The sequence below is a fragment of the Triticum urartu genome, chromosome 2A (genome assembly GCF_056163025.1).
Source record: "Triticum urartu cultivar PI428250 chromosome 2A, HENAU_Tu73, whole genome shotgun sequence".
In the NCBI taxonomy this organism is placed as follows: Eukaryota; Viridiplantae; Streptophyta; class Magnoliopsida; order Poales; family Poaceae; genus Triticum; species Triticum urartu.
Window position 1 is genome coordinate 35,932,090 of NC_141874.1, and position 21,976 is coordinate 35,954,065.

Genomic DNA, 21,976 nt, shown 5'->3' on the forward strand with positions numbered 1-21,976 from the left:
GTTAGAAATGATGACGCTAGACCATTGGGTGATGATGATGTGGATCCAAACGTCGACGATGCATGGAATGATGGTGAGACCATTGTCAATGAAAATGACATACTTATGCTAGAAAAGTTAAACGAAGACGCTGATGACGAGGACGAGCCTCCACCTCCGTCAGACAATGAAGATGATATGATTGATAGTGATGATGAGACGGACCGAGAAAGAGGTTATCAGTGATGATTCATATGGGTTCTAGCAGATGTACGTTTCAAGTCTTTTTTTCTATAGTTTAGGAATATGCCTTTTTATTAATGTGTTTATTATCATGCCTTTTCCTTCATTTCATTAATTTACTAATTGCTTATTCTCTTTTCAATGCAGGTTCGTGGAACATGGGCAAGGGGTAGGCCGACAGCGTGGGTTTCCAACACAAGGTCATCGGCCTACCTAGTCGGACTGGTCGAGCACGTAATCCTCCGCCCCCCGGGCTACTTGACGATGAATCCTCACAGGGAGGTCGAGGGAGAGGTGCCCCTAGAGGAGGAGGGGGTGGGGGGAGAGCCCCTAGAGGGCGAGGTGGTGGGGGGGAGAGCCACTACAGGGGGTCGCGGACAGAAAGAGCGCACCCTCACCGACTTAGGGGTGTTGTCTTCGAGGCCCTCCTTGATAACCCACAAGTATAGGGGATCGCAACAGTTTTCGAGGGTAAAGTATTCAACCCAAATTTATTGATTCAACACAAGGGGAGCCAAAGAATACTCTCAAGTATTAGCAGCTGAGCTGTCAATTCAACCACACCTTGAAACTTAATATCTGCGGCAAAGTGTTTAGTAGCAAATTAATATGATGGTAGTGGTAACGGTAGCAAAAAGTAAAAGTAGTAAAAGCAATGTTTTTGGAATTTTGTAGTGATGATAGCAATAGAAACGGGAAAGTAAATAAGCAAAGAACAACATATGGAAAGCTCGTAGGCAATGGATTAGTGATGGAGAATTATGCCGGATGCGGTTCATCATGTAACAGTCATAACCTAGGGTGACACAGAACTAGCTCCAGTTCATTGATATAATGTAGGCATGTATTCCGAATATAGTCGTACATGCTTATGGAAAAGAACTTGCATGACAGCTTTTGTCCTACCCTCCCGTGGCAGCGGGGTCCTTATGGAAACTAAGGGATATTAAGGCCTCCTTTTAATAGAGTACCGAAACAAAGCATTAACACATAGTGAATACATGAACTCCTCAAAGTATGGTCATCACCGGTAAGTATCCCGATTATTGTCACTTCGGGGTTAACAGATCATAAAACATAATAGGTGACTATAGACTTGCAAGATAGGATCAAGAACACTCATATATTGATGAAAACATATAGGTTCAGATCTGAAATCATGGCACTCGGGCCCTAGTGACAAGCATTAAGCATAGCAAAGTCATAGCAACATCAATCTCAGAACATACTGGACACTGGGGATCAAACCCTAACAAAACTAACTCGATTACATGATAGATCCCATCCAACCCATCACCGTCCAGCAAGCCTACGATGGAATTACTCACGCACGGTGGTGAGCGTCATGAGATTGGTGATGCAGGATGGTTGATGATGACGATGGCGATGGATTCCCCTATCCGGAGCCCCGAACGGACTCCAGATCAGCCCTCCCGAGAGGTTTTAGGGCTTGGTGGCGGCTCTGTATCGTAAAACGTGATGATTTCTTCTCCCTGATTTTTTCTCTCCCTGAAACTCAATAAATGGAGTTGGAGTTGGAGTCAGAGAGGCAATAGGGGGCCCACAAGGTAGGGGGCGTGCCCTAGGGGGGAAGGCGCGCCCCTTACCCTCGTGGAGAGGTGGTGGGCCCCCTGGCCTTCATCTTTTGCAGGTATTTTTCTTATTTTTTGAAAAGTGGCTCTGTGAAGTTTCAGGTCATTCCGAGAACGTTTGCTCCTGCACATAAATAACACCATGGTAATTCTGCTGAAAACAGCATAAGTCCGGCTTAGTTCCATTCAAATCATGCAAATTAGAGTCCAAAACAAGGGCAAAAGTGTTTGGAAAAGTAGATACGATGGAGACGTATCAACTCCCCCAAGCTTAAACCTTTGCTTGTCCTCAAGCAATTCAGTTGACAAACTGAAAGTGATAAAGAAAAACTTTTACAAACTCTATTTGCTCTTGTTGTTGTAAACATGTAAAGCCAGCATTCAAGTTTTCAGCAAAGATTATAACTAACCACATTCACAATAACGCATAGGTCTCAAGTTTACTCATATCAATAGCATAATCAACTAGCGAGCCATAATAATAAATCTCGGATGACAAAACTTCCTCAAAACAATCATAATATGATATAACAAGATGGTATCTCGCTAGCCCTTTCTGAGATCGCAAAACATAAATGAAGAGCACCTTTAAAGACCAAGGACTGACTAGACATTGTAATTCATGGTAAAAGAGATCCAGTCAAGTCATACTCAATGTAAACCAACAGTAATGAATGCAAATGACAGCGGTGCTCTCCAACTGGTGCTTTTTAATAAGAGGATGATGACTCAGCATAAAAGTAAGGTCCATTTGCATTTCTATCCCTAACTCGAACCACCTACTCAGATTTGCCCCTAATTTCGAAGCCTGCTCAAATTTTCCCCTGCACCGTTAGTTCACCTTATAAAAATGCCCTTTTGGGCCGTTACCGTCTGGTCAAAGGACGTTGACCGTCTACGGGCCGTTTTATTGGACATTCTACCCCTGCCTCCACGTGTCACTTACATGTGGGTCCCACTCAGAAAAAAATAAAAGGAAAAACTATTTCTCTCACCTCCTCTCGCCCTCTCACTTACATGTGGGCCCCTCACGACCTCTCTCTCACCTCCCACCTCTCTCCCTCTACCTCACGGCCTCTCTCTCTCAACTCCGGCGAGCGTCGGCTGCGAGGGACCGTGCGCTGCCGCGGCTAGCTCCCCACCCGTCGTAGCCCTCCCTCCATCCCTCCCCCTCCCTCTCCCTACCTCCCTCACTCACTCACGGCCTCTCTCTCTCTCTCACCTCTGAAAGTACCACCGTCGCCGCTGCCTTCGTCTCCGCGCAGCCAACGGCAACCTGAAGCACCACCACCTTGTCAGGAAGCTCGTACGCCATGAACTCATCCTACCAGCCCCTGATTTCGACTAGAGATGTCCAGGACAGAGCGCCAGGACGCATCTTCCCTGCCTCTGATCTCGTACTGCCGCCTTTGATTCGACGTCGTTGAAGCAGGTCGGCCGATCCTAGCGGCTCCTATGGGATCCTGATGTACCACAGTAGACTTTGGAGTCCTCCATAGCAAGTTCCATCACCTCTGGTCGTCTTCCCCATGAGCTCCGAGCTCTGCCATGGCCGCCATCGTCGAAGTCCTCGCTCCGGCGACCATATGGTCTGAACCCCACATCCCTGGACGCGGTAGAGCAAGGACTATCGTGTGGTTCCATCAGCCGGCCTCCTTGCAGCCTCCTACCGTGCCTCCGCCACAGTATTTGGTCGCCGTCGGCAACCTCGGCCTAATCCACACTTAGTTAATAAAAAGGACTAATTAAAACAAAATATTGATAAGCCAATGACATGTGGGCCCATATCTAGATTAAATAGTACTGTTCTGTTTTTGTTTTTGTTTTTTGTTTGTTTTTGTTTTTTCTAGATTGGCACCACATGTAAGTGTGTGTGAGAGAGGGGTGAGAGAAATACTTTTTGTTTTATTTTTTGAGAGTGGGTCCCACGAGTAAGTGACACATGCACACAGGGGCCAAAATGTCAATGAAATGGTCAAATAACGGTCAAACGGCTTTGACTGGACGGAGACGGCACGGAAGGGCATTTCCATAAGGACACCTAACGGCAGAGGGGCAAATTTGAGCACCCTTCGAAATTAGGGGCAAATCTGAGTAGTGGGTTCGAGTTAGGGACACAAATGTAAAAGACCCTAAAAGTAAATAGATAGGCCCTTCACAGAGGGAAGCAGGGATTTGTAGAGGTGCCAGAGCTCGGTTTTGAAATAGAGGTGAATAATATTTTGAGCGGTATACTTCCATTGTCAACATAACAACCAATAGATGGCGATATCTTCCATGCTACACACATTATAGGCGGTTCCCAAATAGAATGGTAAAGTTTCCACTCCCCCTTCCACCAACAAGCATCAATCCCTGGCTTGCTCGAAACAATGAGTGCCTCCAACTAACAAGAGTCCCAGGGGGAGTTTTGTTTGCAATTATTTCGATTTAGTTTGCATAAAGCATGAGACTGGGCATCCCGGTGACCAACCATTTATCTCGTGAGTGAGGAGCGGAGTCCACTCCTCTTGAGAATAACCTGCCTAACATGGAAGATACAGACATCCCTAGTTGATACATGAGCTATTCGAGCATACAAAATAGGATATTATTTGAAGGTTTAGAGTTTGGCACATACAAATTTACTTGGAACGGCAGGTAGATACCGTATATAGGTAGGTATCGTGGACTCATGTGGAATAACTTTGGGGTTTAAGGGATTGGATGCACAAGTAGTATTCCTACTTAGTACAGGTGAAGGCTAGCAAAAGACTGGGAAGCGACCAGCTAGAGAGCGACAACAGTCATGAACATGCATTAAAATTAATCAACACCGAATGCAAGCATGAGTAGGATATAATCCACCATGAACATAAATATCGTGAAGGATGATGTTGATTTTGTTTCAACTACATGTGTGAACATGTGCCAAGTCAAGTCACTTAAATCATTCAGAGGAGGATACCACCCTATCATACCACATCATAACTATCTCAATAGCATGTTGGCACGCAAGGTAAACCATTATAACTCATAGCTAATCAAGCATGGCACAAGAAACTATGATCTCTAGTTGTCATTGCAAACATGTTTATTCATAATAGGCTGAATGAGGAATGATGAACTAATCATATTTACAAAAACAAAAGAGGTCGAGTTCATACCAGCTTTTCTTATCTCAGTCAGTCCATCATATATCGTCATAATTGCCCTTCACTTGCACGACCGAACGATGTGAAAATAATAATAATAGTGCGCGTGCATTGGACTAAGCTGGAATCTGCAAGCATTCGATAAACAGGAGAAGACAAGGCAATATGGGCTCTTTTGTCAGATCAACAATAATGCATATAAGAGCCACTTCAACAATTTAATTATGGTCTTCTCCTATCGACCCCCAAAGAAAAGAAAATAAATAAAACTATTTACACGGGAAAGCTCCCAACAAGCAAAAGAAGAACAAGAAATATTTTTCGGTTTTCTTTTTAATTACTACTACAAGCATGTAAATTAAACTGATTAAAAGCTACAACTAATTTTTTTGTTTTTCTTAAGGTTTATTAAACACACAAGAAGAAAGCATAAAAAGGAAAATAAACTAGCATGGATGATACAATGAAAAAGTATGAGCACCGACATCTAGCAATGAGTGGGTGAACATAAATGTAATGTCGGTGGGAAATATGTACTCCCCCAAGCTTAGGCTTTTGGCCTAAGTTGGTCTATGGCCACGGTTGGCCTGGTGGATATCCATAATAGTAGTTGGGGTCGTACTGCAATGCAGCGGCTATCGCCTGCTGAGCTGCAGTGTGGTGACGAGCGGCCTCCTCTCTCCTCTCGTACTCATCTGCCTCCTCTCTGGTGATACTATATCTTCCTCTTGCCTGATAATCAAAGAAGGCAGGAGTAGGGAGAGTAATACGGACAGCACGACGTCTGTCGAAGATTAGTCGATACTGGAGAGGTGATTCGTTCCTCTCGACAAACTGGTGGTGAACCATAGCATTAAAATCTAGATAAGCAGTAGGTAATTCAATATCATCTTCGCGTATGGCTACACCAAGAAAATTAGCTATGCGGGTTGCATAAATTCCACCAAAGAAATCTCCATTAAATCTATTAAGGTGCAACCTACGTGCGACAATGGCTCCCAAATTATAAGATTGGTCTCCTAACACAGCACTCCTAAGAATACTGAGATCGGGGACACACATGTGACATGCCTCATCTTTACCATTGATGCATCTACCTATGAAGAGAGCAAAATAATGTATAGCAGGAAAGTGAATGCTCCCTATGGTAGCTTGTGTAATATCTCTAGATTCTCCCACAGTTATGCAAGCAAGAAAATCTCTAAATTCAGATTTGCGAGGATCCCTTATACTACCCCATTGTGGAAGTTTGCATGCAGTGGTAAAATCCTCTAAGTCCATAGTGTAACAATTATCATAAAGATCAAATTTGACAGTTGGAGAATTACGTGAAGTTGAAAATTCAAACCTCCTCACAAAGGTACTGGTGAGGTTGTGATACTGGCTGCACTTCTCTTCCTTGAAGCTCACGAGATCAGCGTTACGCAAATATGCGTTGAATTCTTCCTTAACTCCTGCTCGATCCATAAACTTCTCAGAAGGCCATTCACAAGGACGCACTGGAGCGTCTCTTGGTGGCTCGTCATCAGCATCACGCATTGCAAGCCTGGGTCCTTGCTTCCTTGAAGAACCACCTTGGAAAATTTTCCTAAGCATCTTTCTTCCACTGAAAAATTCTGAAATTTTTTAGTAACTTCAAAATAAAAGTAAACCAAACTCAATAATATTGATAGAAACTACTCCTACAAGTGCCTAGAGCCTATATCATGCATCAAAACTACTTGGAACCATATAAATTTGACATGCAAGCTCAAGATCAGGGTCACCTAAGCAGCAGAAATTTGCAATGAATAAAGCACTAGAACAAAAACTAATTGGACCAATGGAGGAGTCACATACCAAGGAACAATCTCCCCAAGCAGTTTTGTGAGAGGTGCTTTGAGCAAGGAGATCGAAAATGGCAGCAAAATGAGCTAGGACTCGTGCTTGAGCTGGATATTCGTGTTTGTAGGAGGAAGATGAAGTGTATGGGTGAAAGAATGAGTGGAGGAGGGTCACCGTGAGCCCACGAGGCAGGGGGGCGCGCCCTCCACCCTCGTGGGCAGGTGGTTGACCCCCCTGCTGTGTTCTCAGTGCCAAAGGAATCCACTAACAAGGTTGATCAAGCCTTGTTAACGAACTCATTCCGAATAACATGGAACCGGAGAAATTTCGAGTAACACAATGTTACCTCAACGGGGATATGCACATCCCCAATAATAAGAATATCATATTTCTTCTTGTCAGTAGGAAGAGGAAATTCCAAACCTCCAAATATAATCGATGGAATTTTTCCAATAGAGTTGATACTATGAACTTGACGTTGTTTCCTCGGAAAGTGTACCGTATGCTCATTGCCATTAACATGAAAAGTGACCTTGCCTTTAGTGCAATCAATAACAGCCCCTGCAGTATTCAAAAAGGGTCTTCCAAGAATAATAGACATACTATCGTCCTCGGGAATATCAAGAATAACAAAGTCCGTTAAAATAGTAACGTTTGCAACTACAACAAGCACATCCTCACAAATACCGACAGGTATAGCAGTTGATTTATCAGCCATTTGCAAAGATATTTCAGTAGGTGTCAACATATTCAAATCAATTCTACGATATAAAGAGAGAGGCATAACACTAACACCGGCTCCAAGATCACATAAAGCGGTTTTAACATAATTTCTTTTAATGGAGCATGGTATAGTTGGTACACCGGGATCTCCAAGTTTCTTTGGTATTCCACCCTTCAAAGTATAATTAGCAAGCATGGTGGAAATTTCAGCTTCCGGTATCTTTCTTTTATTTGTAATGATATCTTTCATGTACTTAGCATAATGATTGGTTTTGAGCATGTCAGTTAATCGCATACGCAAAAAGATAGGTCTAATCATTTCAGCAATGCGCTCAAAATCCTCATCATACTTTTTCTTGGATGGTTTGGGAGGAAAAGGCACGGGTTTCTGAACCCAAGGCTCTCTTTCTTTGCCAGGTTTCCTAGCAACAAAGTCTTTCTTATCATAACGTTGATTCTTTGGTTGTGGGTTATCAAGATCAATAGCAGGTTCAATTTCTACATCATTATCATTACTAGGTTGAGCATCATCATGAACATTATCATTAGCATTACCACTAGTTTCAGGTTCATTACCAGATTGAGTTTAAGCATCAGAAATAGAAATATCATTTGGATTCTCAGGTGTTTCAACAATAGGATCACTAGAAGCATGCAAAGTCCTATCATTTTTCTTTTTCTTCCTTTTAAAAGGACTAGGTGCATCTATTTTATTTCTTTGAGAATCTTGCTCAATTCTCTTAGGGTGGGCTTCAGGATACAAAGGTTCCTGAGTCATTCTACCAGTTCTAGTAGCCACTCTAATAGCACTATCATTATCTTTACTATTCATTTCATTGAACAAATCATTTTGAGCTTTAAGTACTTGTTCTACTTGAGTGGTAACCATAGAAGCATGCATGTTTACTAATAAGTTTAAGTTCACCTTTGACATTAGCCATATAATCACCCAAGTGTTCAAGCATATTTGAATTGTATTTCAATTGTCTACCAAAATAAGCATTAAAATCTTCTTGCTTAGCCATAAATTTATCAAACTGGTCTAAGCATGGGCTAGCAAATTTAGTAATTGGGATTTCAACTTTATCATATCTATAGAGAGAATTTACCTTTACTACCTGTGTCGGGTTATCAAGACCATGAGTTTCTTCAATAAGTAATGGATTAAGATTATATGTTTCCTCAACAGGCGGTAAATTAAGACCATGTATTTATTCAATAGGAGGTAAATTCTTAACATCTTCAGCTTTAATACCTTTTTCTTTCATAGATTTCTTTGCCTCTTGCATATCTTCAGGACTGAGAAATAGAATACCCCTCTTCTTCGAAGTTGGTTTAGGAATACGCTCAGGAATTGGCTCTTGAGGTGTCTAATTATTTTCATTTGTCAACATATTATTCAATAGAATTTCAGTTTCATCCGATGTTTTTTCCCTGAAAACAGAACCAGCACAACTATCCAGGTAATCTCTGGAGGCATCTGTTGCTCCATTATAAAAGATATCAAGTATTTCATTTTTCTTAAGAGGATGATCAGGAAAAGCATTAAGTAATTGGAGAAGCCTCCCCCAAGCTTGTGGGAGACTCTCTTCTTCAATTTGCACAAAATTATATATATCCCTTAAAGCAGCTTGTTTCTTATGAGCAGGGAAATATTTAGCAGAGAAGTAATAAATCATATCCTGGGGACTACACACACAACCAGGATTAAGAGAATTAACCATATCTTAGCATCACCCTTTAATGAGAACGAAAATATTTTGAGGATGTAAAAGTAACGAGTTCTCTCATCTTTAGTGAACAGGGTGGCTATATCATTCAACTTAGTAAGATGTGCCACTATAGTTTCAGATTCATAACCATGAAAAGGATCAGATTCAACCAAAGTAATTATATCAGGATCAACAGAGAATTCATAATCCTTATCAGTAACACAGATAGGTGAAGTAGCAAAAGCAGGGTCAGGTTTCATTCTAGCATTTAGAGATTGCTTACTCCATTTTGCTAATAACCTTTTGAGTTCATTTCTATTTTTGCAAGCTAAAATAGCGAAAGAAGCTTCTTGATCAAAAACATAACCCTTAGGAATAACAAGTAATCCTTCATCATCACTTTCATCTGTATCATTAGATTCAATATTTTCAATTTCTCTAGCCCTCGCAATTTGTTCATCAAGAAAATCACTAAGTGGCACAGTAGTATCTAACATAGAGGTAGTTTCATCATAAGTATCATGCATAGCAGAAGTGGCATCATCAATAACATGCGACATATCAGAACGAATAGCAGAAGTAGGTGTACGTGTCACAAACTTACTCATAACAGAAGGTGAATCAAGTGCAGAGCTAGATGGCAGTTCCTTACCTCCCCTCGTAGTTGAGGGATAGATCTTGGTTTTTGGATCTCTCAAGTTCTTCATAATGATAAGCAGATATATATCCCAAGTGACTCAAAGAATAGAGCTATGCTTCCCGGCAATGGCGCCAGAAAATAGTCTTGATAACCCACAAGTATAGGGGATCGCAACAGTTTTCGAGGGTAAAGTATTCAACCCAAATTTATTGATTCGACACAAGGGGAGCCAAAGAATACTCTCAAGTATTAGTAGCTGAGTTGTCAATTCAACCACACCTGGAAACTTAATACATGCAGCAAAGTGTTTAGTAGCAAATTAATATGATGGTAGTGGTAACGGTAGCAAAAAGTAAAAGTAGTAAAAGCAATGTTTTTGGAATTTTGTAGTGATGATAGCAATAGAAACGGGAAAGTAAATAAGCAAAGAACAACATATGGAAAGCTCGTAGGCAATGGATTAGTGATGGAGAATTATGCTGGATGCGGTTCATCATGTAACAGTCATAACCTAGGGTGACACAGAACTAGCTCCAGTTCATTGATATAATGTAGGCATGTATTCCGAATATAGTCATACATGCTTATGGAAAAGAACTTGCATGACAGCTTTTGTCCTACCCTCCCGTGGCAGCGGGGTCCTTATGGAAACTAAGGGATATTAAGGCCTCCTTTTAATAGAGTACCGGAACAAAGCATTAACACATAGTGAATACATGAACTCCTCAAACTATGGTCATCACCGGTAAGTATCCCGATTATTGTCACTTCAGGGTTAACAGATCATAACACGGCCACTTACGAGAGTGAGATCTGATAGATATGATAAGATAGTATTTTTTGGTATTTTTGTGTTAAAGATGCAAAGTAAAATAAAATCAAAGTAAAAAGAAAAGGAAATAACTAAGTATTGGGAGATTAATATGATGAAGATAGACCCGGGGGCCATAGGTTTCACTAGTGGATTCTCTCGAGAGCAGAAGTATGCTACGGTGGGTGAATAAATTACTGTTGAGCAATTGACAGAACTGAGCATAGTTATGAGAATATCTAGGTATGATCATGTATATATGCATCATGCCCGAGACAAGTAGACCAACTCCTGCCTGCCTCTACTACTATTACTCCACTCATCGACCGCTATCCAGCATGCATCTAGAGTATTAAGTTAATGAAAACAGAGTAACGCCTTAAGCAAGATGACATGATGTAGAGGGATAAACTCATGCAATATGATTAAAACCCCATCTTGTTATCCTCGATGGCAATAATACAATACGTGCCTTGCTGTCCCTACTGTCACTGGGAAAGGACACCGCAAGATTGAACCCAAAGCTAAGCACTAATCCTATTGCAAGAAAGATCAATCTAGTAGGCCAAACCAAACTGATAATTCGAAGGGACTTGCAAACATAACCAATCATACATAAAAGAATTCAGAGAAGATTCAAATATTGTTCATAGATAGACTTGATCATAAACCCACAATTCATCGGTCTCAACAAACACACCGCAAAAAGAAGATTACATCGAATAGATCTCCACAAGAGAGGGGGAGAACATTGTATTGAGATCCAAAAAGAGATAAGAATCCATCTAGCTGCTAACTATGGACCCGTAGGTCGGAGGTAAACTACTCACACTTCATTGGAGGGGCTATGGTGTTGATGTAGAAGCCCTCCGTGATCCATGCCCCCTCCGGCGGAGCTCCGGAATAGGCCCCAAGATGGGATCTCTTGGATACAGAAAGTTGCGGTGGTGGAATTAGGGTTTTGGATCCGTCTCTGATCGTTTGGGGGTACGTAGGTATATATAGGAGGAAGGAGTATGTCGGTGGAGCAACAGGGGGCCCACAAGGGTGGAGGGCGCGCCTGGGGGGGGGGGGGTAGGTGCGCCCCTACCTCGTGGCCTCCTCTTTTGTTTCTTGACGTAGGGTCCAAGTCCTCTGGATCACGTTCGGTGACAAAATCACGTTCCCGAAGGTTTCATTCCGTTTGGACTCTGTTTGATATTCCTTTTCTTTGAAACCCTGAAATACGCAAAAAACAGCAATTCTGGGTTGGGCCTCTGGTTAATAGGTTAGTCCCAAAAATAATATAAAAGTGGATAATAAAGCCCAATAATGTCCAAAACAGTAGATAATATAGCATGGAGCAATAAAAAATTATAGATACACTGGAGACATATCAAGCATCCCCAAGCTTAATTCCTGCTCGTCCTCGAGTAGGTAAATGATAAAAACAGAATTTGTGATGCGGAGTGCTACTTGGCATAATTTTAATGTAATTCTTCTTAATTGTGGTATGAATATTCAGATCCGAAAGATTCAAGACAAAAGTTCATATTGACATAAAAATAATAATACTTCGAGCATACTAACAAAGCAATTATGTCTTCTCAAAATAACATGGCCAAAGAAAGTTCATCCCTACAAAATCATATAGTTTAGTCATGCTCCATTTTCGTCACACAAGAATGCTCTCATCATGCACAACCCCGATGAAAAGCCAAGCAATTGTTTCATACTTTAGTAATCTCAAACCTATAAACTTTCACACAATATATGAGCGCGAGCCATGGACATAGCACTATGGGTGGAATAGAACATAATGAGGGGGGTTATGTGGAGAAGACAAAAAGGAGAAAGTCTCACATCAACGAGGCTAATCAATGGGCTATGGAGATGCCCACCGATTGATGTTAATGCAAGGAGTAGGGATTGACATGGAACGGATGCACTAGAGCTATAAATGTATAAAAGCTCAACAAAAGAAACTAAGTGGGTGTGCATCCAACTTGCTTTCTCACGAAGACCTAGGGCACTTGAGGAGGCTCATTGTTGGAATATACAAGCCAAGTTCTATAATGAAAATTCCCACTAGTATATGAAAGTGACAAAACAAGAGACTATCTATCATGAAGATTACGGTGCTACTTTGAATCACAAGTGTGGCAGAGGATAGTAACATTGTCCCTTCTCTCTTTTTCTCTCATTTTTTTATTTGGCCTTTTCTCCTTTTTATATATGTCCTTTCTATTTTTTTATAATTCCTCACTTGGGACAATGTTCTAGAAAATGATGATCATCACACTTCTATTTATTTTACAACTCAATGATTACAACTCGATACTAGAACAAAAGATCACTCTATATGAATGCCTCCGGCGGTGTACCCGGATATGCAATGGACCAAGAGTGACATGTATGAAAGAATTATGAACGGTGGCTTTGCCATAAATACTATGTCAACTACATGATCATGCTAAGCAATATGACAATAATGAATGTGTCATGATAAACGGAATGGTGGAAAGTTGCATGACAATATATCTCAGAATGGCTATGGAAATGCCATAATAGGTAGGTATGGTGGCTGTTTTGAGGAATATATAAGGAGGTTTATGTGTGAAAGAGCGTATCATATCATGGGGTTTGGATGCACCGACGAAGTTTGCGCCAACTCTCAATGTGAGAAAGGGCAATGCACGGTACCGAAGAGGCTAGCAGGGATGGAAGGGTGACAGTGCGTATAATCCATGGACTCAACATTAGTCATAAATAACTCACATACTTATTGCAAAAATCTAAAAGTCATCAAAAACCTCGGGACTACGCGCATGCTCCTAGGGGGATAGATTGGTAGGAAAAGACCATCGCTCTTCCCCGACCGCCACTCATAAGGAGGGCAATCAAATAACACCTCATGTTTCAAATTTGTTACATAACATTTACCATACGTGCATGCTACGGGACTTGCAAACTTCAACACAAGCATTTCTCAATTTCACAACTACTCAACTAGCACGATTTGATATTATTACCTCCATATCTCAAAACAATCATCAAGCATCAAACTTCTCTTAGTATTCAAAACACTCATTAGAAAATTTTACTAATCTTGAATACCTAGCATATTAGGATTTTAAGCAAATTACCATGCTATTTAAGACTCTAAAAATAATCTAAGTGAAGCATGAGAGATCAATAGTTTCTATAAAACAAATCCACCACAGTGCTCTAAAAGATATAAGTGAAGTACTAGAGCAAAACTATATAACTCAAATGATATAAGCGAAGCACATAGAGTATTCTAACAAATTCCAAATCATGTATGGCTCTCTCAAAAGGTGTGTACAGCAAGTATGATTGTGGTAAACTAAAAAGTAAAGACTCAAATCATACAAGACGCTCCAAGAAAAACACATATCATGTGGTGAATAAAAATATAGCTCCAAGTAAAGTTACCGATAGAAGTAGACGAAAGAGGGAATGCCTTCCAGGGCATCCCCAAGCTTTGGCTTTTAGGTGTCCTTAGATTATCTTGGGGGTGCCATGGGCATCCCCAAGCTTAGGCTCTTGCCACTCCTTGTTCCATAATCCATCAAATCTTTACCCAAATCTTGAAAACTTCACAACACAAAACTCAAAGTAAATCTCGTGAGCTCTGTTAGTGAATGAAAACAAAAGACCACTTCAAGGTACTGTAATGAACTCATTATTTATTTATATTGGTGTTAAACCTACTGTATTCCAACTTCTCTATGGTTTATAAACTATTTTACTAGCCATAGATTCATCAAAACAAGCAAACAACACACGAAAAACAGAATCCGTCAAAAACAGAGCAGTCTGTAGTAATCTCTAGCTAGCGCAAGATCTGGAATACCAAAAATTCTAAAATAAATTGCTGGACGTGACTAATTTATCTATTAATCATCTTCAAAAATAATTAACTAAATATCGCTTTCCAAATAAAAATGGCAGCAGTTCTCGTGAGCACTAAAGTTTCTGTTTTTTACAGCAAGTTTAACAAGACTTTCCCCAAGTCTTCCCAACGGTTCTACTTGGCACAAACACTAATTAAATACAAAAAACACAACCAGAACAGAGGCTAGATAAATTATTTATTACTAAACAGGAGCAAAAAGCAAGGAATAAAAATAAAATTTGGTTGCCTCCCAACAAGCGCTATCGTTTAACGCCCCTAGCTAGGCATAACAAGCAAGGATAGATCTTGGTATTGCCATCTTTGGTAGGCAATCCATAAGTGGCTCTCATAATAGATTCATAAGGTAATATAATTTTATTTCTAGAAAAGTGTTCCATGCCTTTCCTTAATGGAAATTGTAATCTAATATTTCCTTCCTTCATATCAATAATTGCACCAATCGTTCTAAGGAAAGGTCTACCAAGAATAATAGGACATGAAGGATTGCAATCTATGTCAAGAACAATAAAATCTATGGGCACATAATTCCTATTTGCAACAATAAGAACATCATTAATTCTTACCATAGGTTTCTTAATAGTAGAATCCGCAAGGTGCAAGTTTAGAGAGCAATCATCAAAATCACGGAAACCTAACAAATCACACAAAGTCTTTGGAATCGTGGAAACATTAGCACCCAAATCACATAAAGCATAGCATTCATGATCTTTAATTTTAATTTTAATAGTTGGTTCCCACACATCATAAAGTTTTCTAGGGATAGAAACTTCCAATTCAAGTTTTTCATCATAAGATTGCATCAAGGCATCAACGATATGTTTAGTAAACGCTTTATTTTGACTATAAGCGTGAGGAGAATTTAGCACGGATTGCAACAAGGAAATACAATCAAACAAAGAGCAATTTTCATAGTTAAATTCCTTTAAATCCATAATAGTGGGTTTAGCAACATCTAGGGTTTTAATTTATTCAATCCCACTTTTATCAATTTTAGCATCAAGATCAAAAAATTCCGAATTCTTGAAATGCCTTCTAGGTAAAGGTGGATCATATTCAGTCCCATCATTATCAAGATTCATATTTCAAAACAAAGATTTAATAGGGTACACATCAATAACTTTTAGATCTTCATCTTTATTTTCATAGGAACTAGAAGAACACGCTCTTATAAAGGCATCTTTCTTAGCACGCATCCTAGCGGTTCTTTCTTTGTACTCATCAATGGAAATTCTCATGGCCTTGAGAGACTCATTGATATCATGATTAGGTGGAATATATCTAAGTTTCAAAGAATCAACATTAAGAGAAATTCTATCAACGTTCCTAGCCAACTCATCAATCTTAAGCATTTTTTCTTCCAACAAAGCATTGAAATTCTTTTGTGAGGTAATAAATTCTTTAATATTAGATTCAAAATTAGAGGACATCTTATTATAATTTCCATAAGAATTGTTGTAGGAATTACCATAATTATTAGAGGGATTACTAGGATAAGGCCTAGGATTGAAATTTCCTCTATACGCGTTGTTACCAAAATTGTTCCTACCAACAAAATTCAAATCCATAGATTCATTGTTGTTCTCAATCAAAGTAGACAAGGGCATATCATTAGGATCGGAAGAAACACTCTTACTAGCAAATAATTTCATAAGTTCATCCATCTTCCCACTCAAAACATTAATTTCTTCTATCGCATGCACCTTTTTATTACTAGATCTTTCAGTATGCCATTGAGAATAACTAACCATAATATTATCTAGGAGTTTAGTAGCTTCTCCTGAAGTGATTTCCATAAAAGTGCCTCCCGCGGCCGAATCTAAAAGATTTCTAGAAGCAAAATTCAATCCGACATAAAAATTTTGTATAATCATCCACAAATTTAAACCATGAGTAGGGCAATTACGTATAATTAATCTCATTCTCTCCCAAGCTTGTGCAACATGTTCATGATAAAGTTGCTTAAAATTCATAATATCATTTCTAAGGGAGATGATCTTAGCGGGAGGAAAATACTTAGAGATAAAAGCATCTTTGCACTTATTCCAGGAATCAATACTATTTTTAGGCAAAGACGAAAACCAAGCTTTAGCACGATCTCTAAGCGAAAAAGGAAATAGTTTCAATTTAATAATATCATTATCCACATCTTTCTTATTTTGCATATCACACAAATCAAGAAAGCTATTTAGATGGGTAGCGGCATCTTCACTAGGAAGGCCGGAAAACGGATCTTTCATGACAAGATTCAGCAAAGCAGTATTAATTTCACAAAATTCAGCATCGGTAAGAGGAGCAATCGGAGTTCTAATAAAATCATTATTGTTGGTATTGGTGAAGTCACACAATTTAGTGTTATCTTGAGTCATCATGACAAGCAAGCAAACTAACACACAAGCAAACAAAAACCAAGCGGGCAAAAAGAGGCAAACGGGAAAGAGAAGGAGGATAGAGAGAGAGGGCGAATAAAATGGCAAGGGTGAAGCGGGGGAGAGGAAAACGAGAGGCAAATGGAAAATAATGTAATGCGGGAGATAAGGGTATGTGATGGGTACTTGCTATATTGACTTTTGCGTAGACCTCCCTGGCAACGGCGCCAGAAATCCTTCTTGCTACTTCTTGAGCACTGCATTGGTTTTCCCCGAAGAGGAAGGGATGATGCAGCAAAGTAGCGTAAGTATTTCCCTTAGTTTTTGAGAACTAAGGTATCAATCCAGTAGGAGGCTACGCGCCAGTCCCTCGTACATGCACAAAACAAATAAATCCTCGCAACCAACGCGATAAGGGGTTGTTAATCCCTACACGGCCACTTACGAGAGTGAGATCTGATACAAATGATAAGATAGTATTTTTTGGTATTTTTGTGATAAAGATGCAAAGTAAAATAAAAGCAAAGTAAAAAGCAAAGGACATAACTAAGTATTGGGAGATTAATATGATGAAGATAGACCCGGGGGGCCATAGGTTTCACTAGTGGCTTCTCTCGAGAGCATAAGTATTCTACGGTGGGTGAATAAATTATTGTTGAGCAATTGACAGAATTGAGCATAATTATGAGAATATCTAGGTATGATCATGTATATATGCATCATGCCCGAGACAAGTAGACCAACTCCTGCCTGCCTCTACTACTATTACTCCACTCATCGACCGCTATCCAGCATGCATCTAGAGTATTAAGTTAATGAAAACAGAGTAACGCCTTAAGCAAGATGACATGATGTAGAGGGATAAACTCATGCAATATGATGAAAACCCCATCTTGTTATCCTCGATGGCAATAATACAATACGTGCCTTGCTGTCCCTACAGTCACTGGGAAAGGACACCGCAAGATTGAACCCAAAGCTAAGCACTTATCCTATTGCAAGAAAGATCAATCTAGTAGGCCAAACCAAACTGATAATTCGAAGAGACTTGCAAAGATAACCAATCATACATAAAAGAATTCAGAGAAGATTCAAATATTGTTCATAGATAGACTTGATCATAAACCCACAATTCATCGGTCTCAACAAACACACCGCAAAAGAAGATTACATCGAATAGATCTCCACAAGAGAGGGGGAGAACATTGTATTGAGATCCAAAAAGAGATAAGAATCCATCTAGCTGCTAAACCCATAGGTCAGAGGTAAACTACTCACACTTCATTGGAGGGGCTATGGTGTTGATGTAGAAGCCCTCCGTGATCGATGCCCCCTTCGGCGGAGCTCCGGAACAGGCCCCAAGATGGGATCTCATGGCTACAGAAAGTTGCGGCGGTGGAATTAGGGTTTTGGCTCCGTCTAAGATCGTTTGGGGGTATGTAGGTATATATAGGAGGAAGGAGTACGTCGGTGGAGCAACAGGGGGCCCACGAGGGTGGAGGGCGCGCCTAGGGGGGTAGGTGCGCCCCTTCCTCGTGGCCTCCTCTTTTGTTTCTTGATGTAGGGTCCAAGTCCCCTGGATCACGTTCGGTGAGAAAATCACGTTCCGGAAGGTTTCATTCCGTTTGGACTCCGTTTGATATTCCTTTTGTTCGAAACCCTGAAATAGGCAAAAAAAACAACAATTTTGGGCTGGGCCTTCGATTAATAGGTTAGTCCCAAAAATAATATAAAAGTGGATAATAAAGCCCAATAATGTCCAAAAGAGTAGATAATATAGCATGGAGCAATCAAAAATTATAGATACGTTGGAGACGTATCAATATATTCTAAAGGGGTCCATATTCCCAACGGCCTCATCACCGTCTTGCTGAAGTTATACTAGCCGGGGTTGTACTGTCCGGATCCAGTTAGGCACCCGGACCGTCGGGTTTTGGCCATGAGCTAGGACCACTGCGAAGCGGCCCTCCACGCGGACCATGAGACCCATGCCAAGGCCGTGATCACTACTTTCTGGGTGAGTTCTCTTCAGAAGCACAAGTCCATTCTAGTTTCATGAATGATTTAACTCATGTCTTCTTCCATTCTTGTTTCATGCATGATTGTAGAAATTCTATCAAGTTCTTCCAGAGCACAAGGCCAGAGCGGACCAGATCGTGTTGCGCCAATGCAAGAAGAAGGCCCGCCAGATGCAGTACGAGGTGCGCTATGTGCCCATCTCGACATACTATCACGACACTCTTGGTGTGAAGATGACCAAGGAAGAAGCACGGAGGATGGGCATTACCTTGGAGAGGCACGAGTACTTGGCGGTAAGTATAAAAGATTTTTCATTATGCTTTCATTACCTTGTCGTACATTTCACCATTTCGTGTTGACATGCCATTATGCTTTCATTATGTAGGTGTGTCCAAATTGGTGTTATCGAAAAGACGAGTCCTGGGCGGCATTGGTGGATCTTTGGTGTGATGAGGATGGGGCCTGGGCAGCTACGAGAATCAAAAACAAGGCTAACCGAGGGAATGAGGGAGTATATGCTCAGGGAAACCGAAACCACTTTCTCCACAAGGCACTTAATGTATGACTAACCCCATTAAACATTCTTCTTCTTCTATTTACCGTCACTTTCTTATGTATGACTAACCTCTGTTTGGTGGTGCAGGAGGAGAAACTGAAGCGGCCGCTCTCACACATGCAGGCGTGGGAGATCGCCCATACGCGGAAGGACTCCAAGCCTGGTGAGCCCAAGTACTACGGCAAGAAGACCGCACAGAGGAAGAAGGCCTACTCCGATGGGTATCTGAGGTTACATCCTAACACACCCGACCCCATTGCGATGGATCTGGACGAGAGGGTGGTGGTGGGCATGGGGCCCAAGGAGCACGGTCGGGAGGCGGTTCTCGATGCTGTGATCACTCCTACTATCTCCTACACACAGCTCCGTCGGATCGACCCGAGCCTGAGCCAGCGCACTAGCACGCCCATGACGAGTGCACAGTCACAGTCCCTCTTTCAGGAATGGCAACCTGTAAGTATTTTCCCTCTTATCTTCATTGCTCACTTTATTTTCCGCATTTAGTAGTCTTATGAGTTCCATCATGTCATATTGTAGGCCTACATGGAGTACACACGCCAGGAGACCATGGCGTGGCACGCGGCCCTCCACGCATACCATGAGCAGAACAATCTCCAGATGCAGTATGCTCTTCAGCAAATGGCGGCCGGCAGGGTTCCTCAATTGCAACCGGCAGCATCTCCTCCACCACAACCAAGGTTGCTTACCATTGAGGAGTTTGTCGCACAGAACGCTGGCCCCTCGCCGGTTAGTTCATCCCCAATCTATTCACTCAAAGCATATCATGCCTTTCAACACAGTCATATATCCCGTTAATATGTCTTTTCAACATCCAGGGAACCGGTGGATCAAGCGTTGGCGGTGGTGTTCGCAGCACTCCCGAGTCACGGACCCCGACCACTCCGATCCACGGAGGCGGAGGCGGAGGTGGAGGCGGTCTTGGCAGTAGCGCTGCCACTAGCAGTGACGACCTAGGCTTCGGCGGTCTTGGTGGTGATGATACTTAATTATATGCTTGTGATGTTTCTTATTGTTGTTTGTGAGATTCTTATATGCTTGATGGTGATGATACTTATGATGTGTGATGATGAATTTGTTGTGTGATGCTGCTGGGCCAGCTGTTATGTGATGCATATATTTGTTGTGTGATGCTGTATATATTCAAATGAATTGAGCTGAAACAAAAAAGAAAAAAGAAAAAAAACAGACAGAAACTATGCCGACGACTAGGCCATCGGCATAGAGCTGGGGTAAGCTCCCAATGGGTGACATGTGGCAGGCCTATGCCGACGGCCAAGCCGTCGGCATAGATTCAAACTAAGTCGACGGCTAGGCCATCGACATAGACCTGAAGCGTGAGCTCCCAATGGCCGACACGTGGCAGGCCTACGCCGACGGCCTAGCCGTCGGCATAGTTTCAAACTAAGCCAACGGCTAGGCCGTCGTCATAGACCTGCCCCAGGGGTGACGCCTGCTCTCCACGTGGCACGTGTATGCCGACAGCCCAGCCGTCGGTTCAGTTGGAAACTAAGCCAACGGCTAGGCCGTCGGCATAGACATGCCACGTGGCGAGCAGGCATTGGTCAGCACTTGACGGCGGCCGCCGTTAGGCGATAACGTTGTCGACGGCCAGGGCCGTCAGCATAGTTGTACGGACACCGTTGGGATAGGACCTATGCCGACGGCCTTCCTGGCTACGCCGACGGATATTATGCCGACGGCCTTCCTGGCTGCGCCGACGGATATTATGCCGACGGCCCTATGCCGACGGGGGCCATCGGCATAGGCCTGCCCCGACGGCCAGTCAAGGCTATGCCAACGGCCCTGGCCGTCGGCATAGGGCGCGATTCCGGTAGTGAGTGTACCTGTTTGCAGTGAATACTGCGAATTATACTGGTGTGTTATGGAGGCGAACTTTTGGTCTATGGGACATATGTCCCCAATATCCTCTTCGTCAGTAAGTGCATCACGATGTGTAGCTAAAGTAGCGTTTCTGTCAATACGGTGTGGACTTAAAGTTGGATAAAGGCATATACACATGCAGAACAGTCATGTACGAGGCCTGGAATAGGATTGTACAGCATCCAGAGCAGGGTCCTGACGCGGTTTGCCTCCTGTATGGTTAAGTGCTGTATAGCTGGGACACACAAACTCTGTGCACGCCCGATGTCTCTGTCAGAGCAGTGGGAGAAACTGCACTTTGTTAGTAGTCGGACAAACTACACTTTGTTAGCACCCATCACACTACCCCAAACAGACTTTTTCGTGACGGCCAGACACGTTCGTGACGGGCGCGAAACCTCCTTCAGGAATGTGTACGTGTTCCTGACGTGGATGGTCAACCGAGGGGAAAGATCGTTACGTTCCTGACGCTCTCGGTAATAACCTTCACGAATGAGAATAACCTTCAGGAACGCAGTTGCACGTTCGCGTCGGGACACTATCCACGTCGCGAATC

General features: G+C 41.9%; 1 protein-coding gene and 1 pseudogene across 1 annotated transcript; one reads left to right on the forward strand and one right to left on the reverse strand.

Moving 5' to 3' along the window:
- LOC125534825 (F-box/FBD/LRR-repeat protein At1g16930-like) overlaps positions 1-21,976 on the reverse strand; it is a 44,975-nt pseudogene that overhangs the window by 11,483 nt on the left and 11,516 nt on the right.
- Positions 19,133-20,525, forward strand: LOC147983323 (uncharacterized). The gene is made up of 5 exons (XM_087545650.1): positions 19,133-19,255; positions 19,348-19,521; positions 19,606-19,971; positions 20,056-20,265; positions 20,355-20,525. The coding sequence occupies exons 1-5, from the start codon at positions 19,133-19,135 to the stop codon at positions 20,523-20,525; spliced, it is 1,044 nt and encodes a 347-aa protein (XP_087401776.1).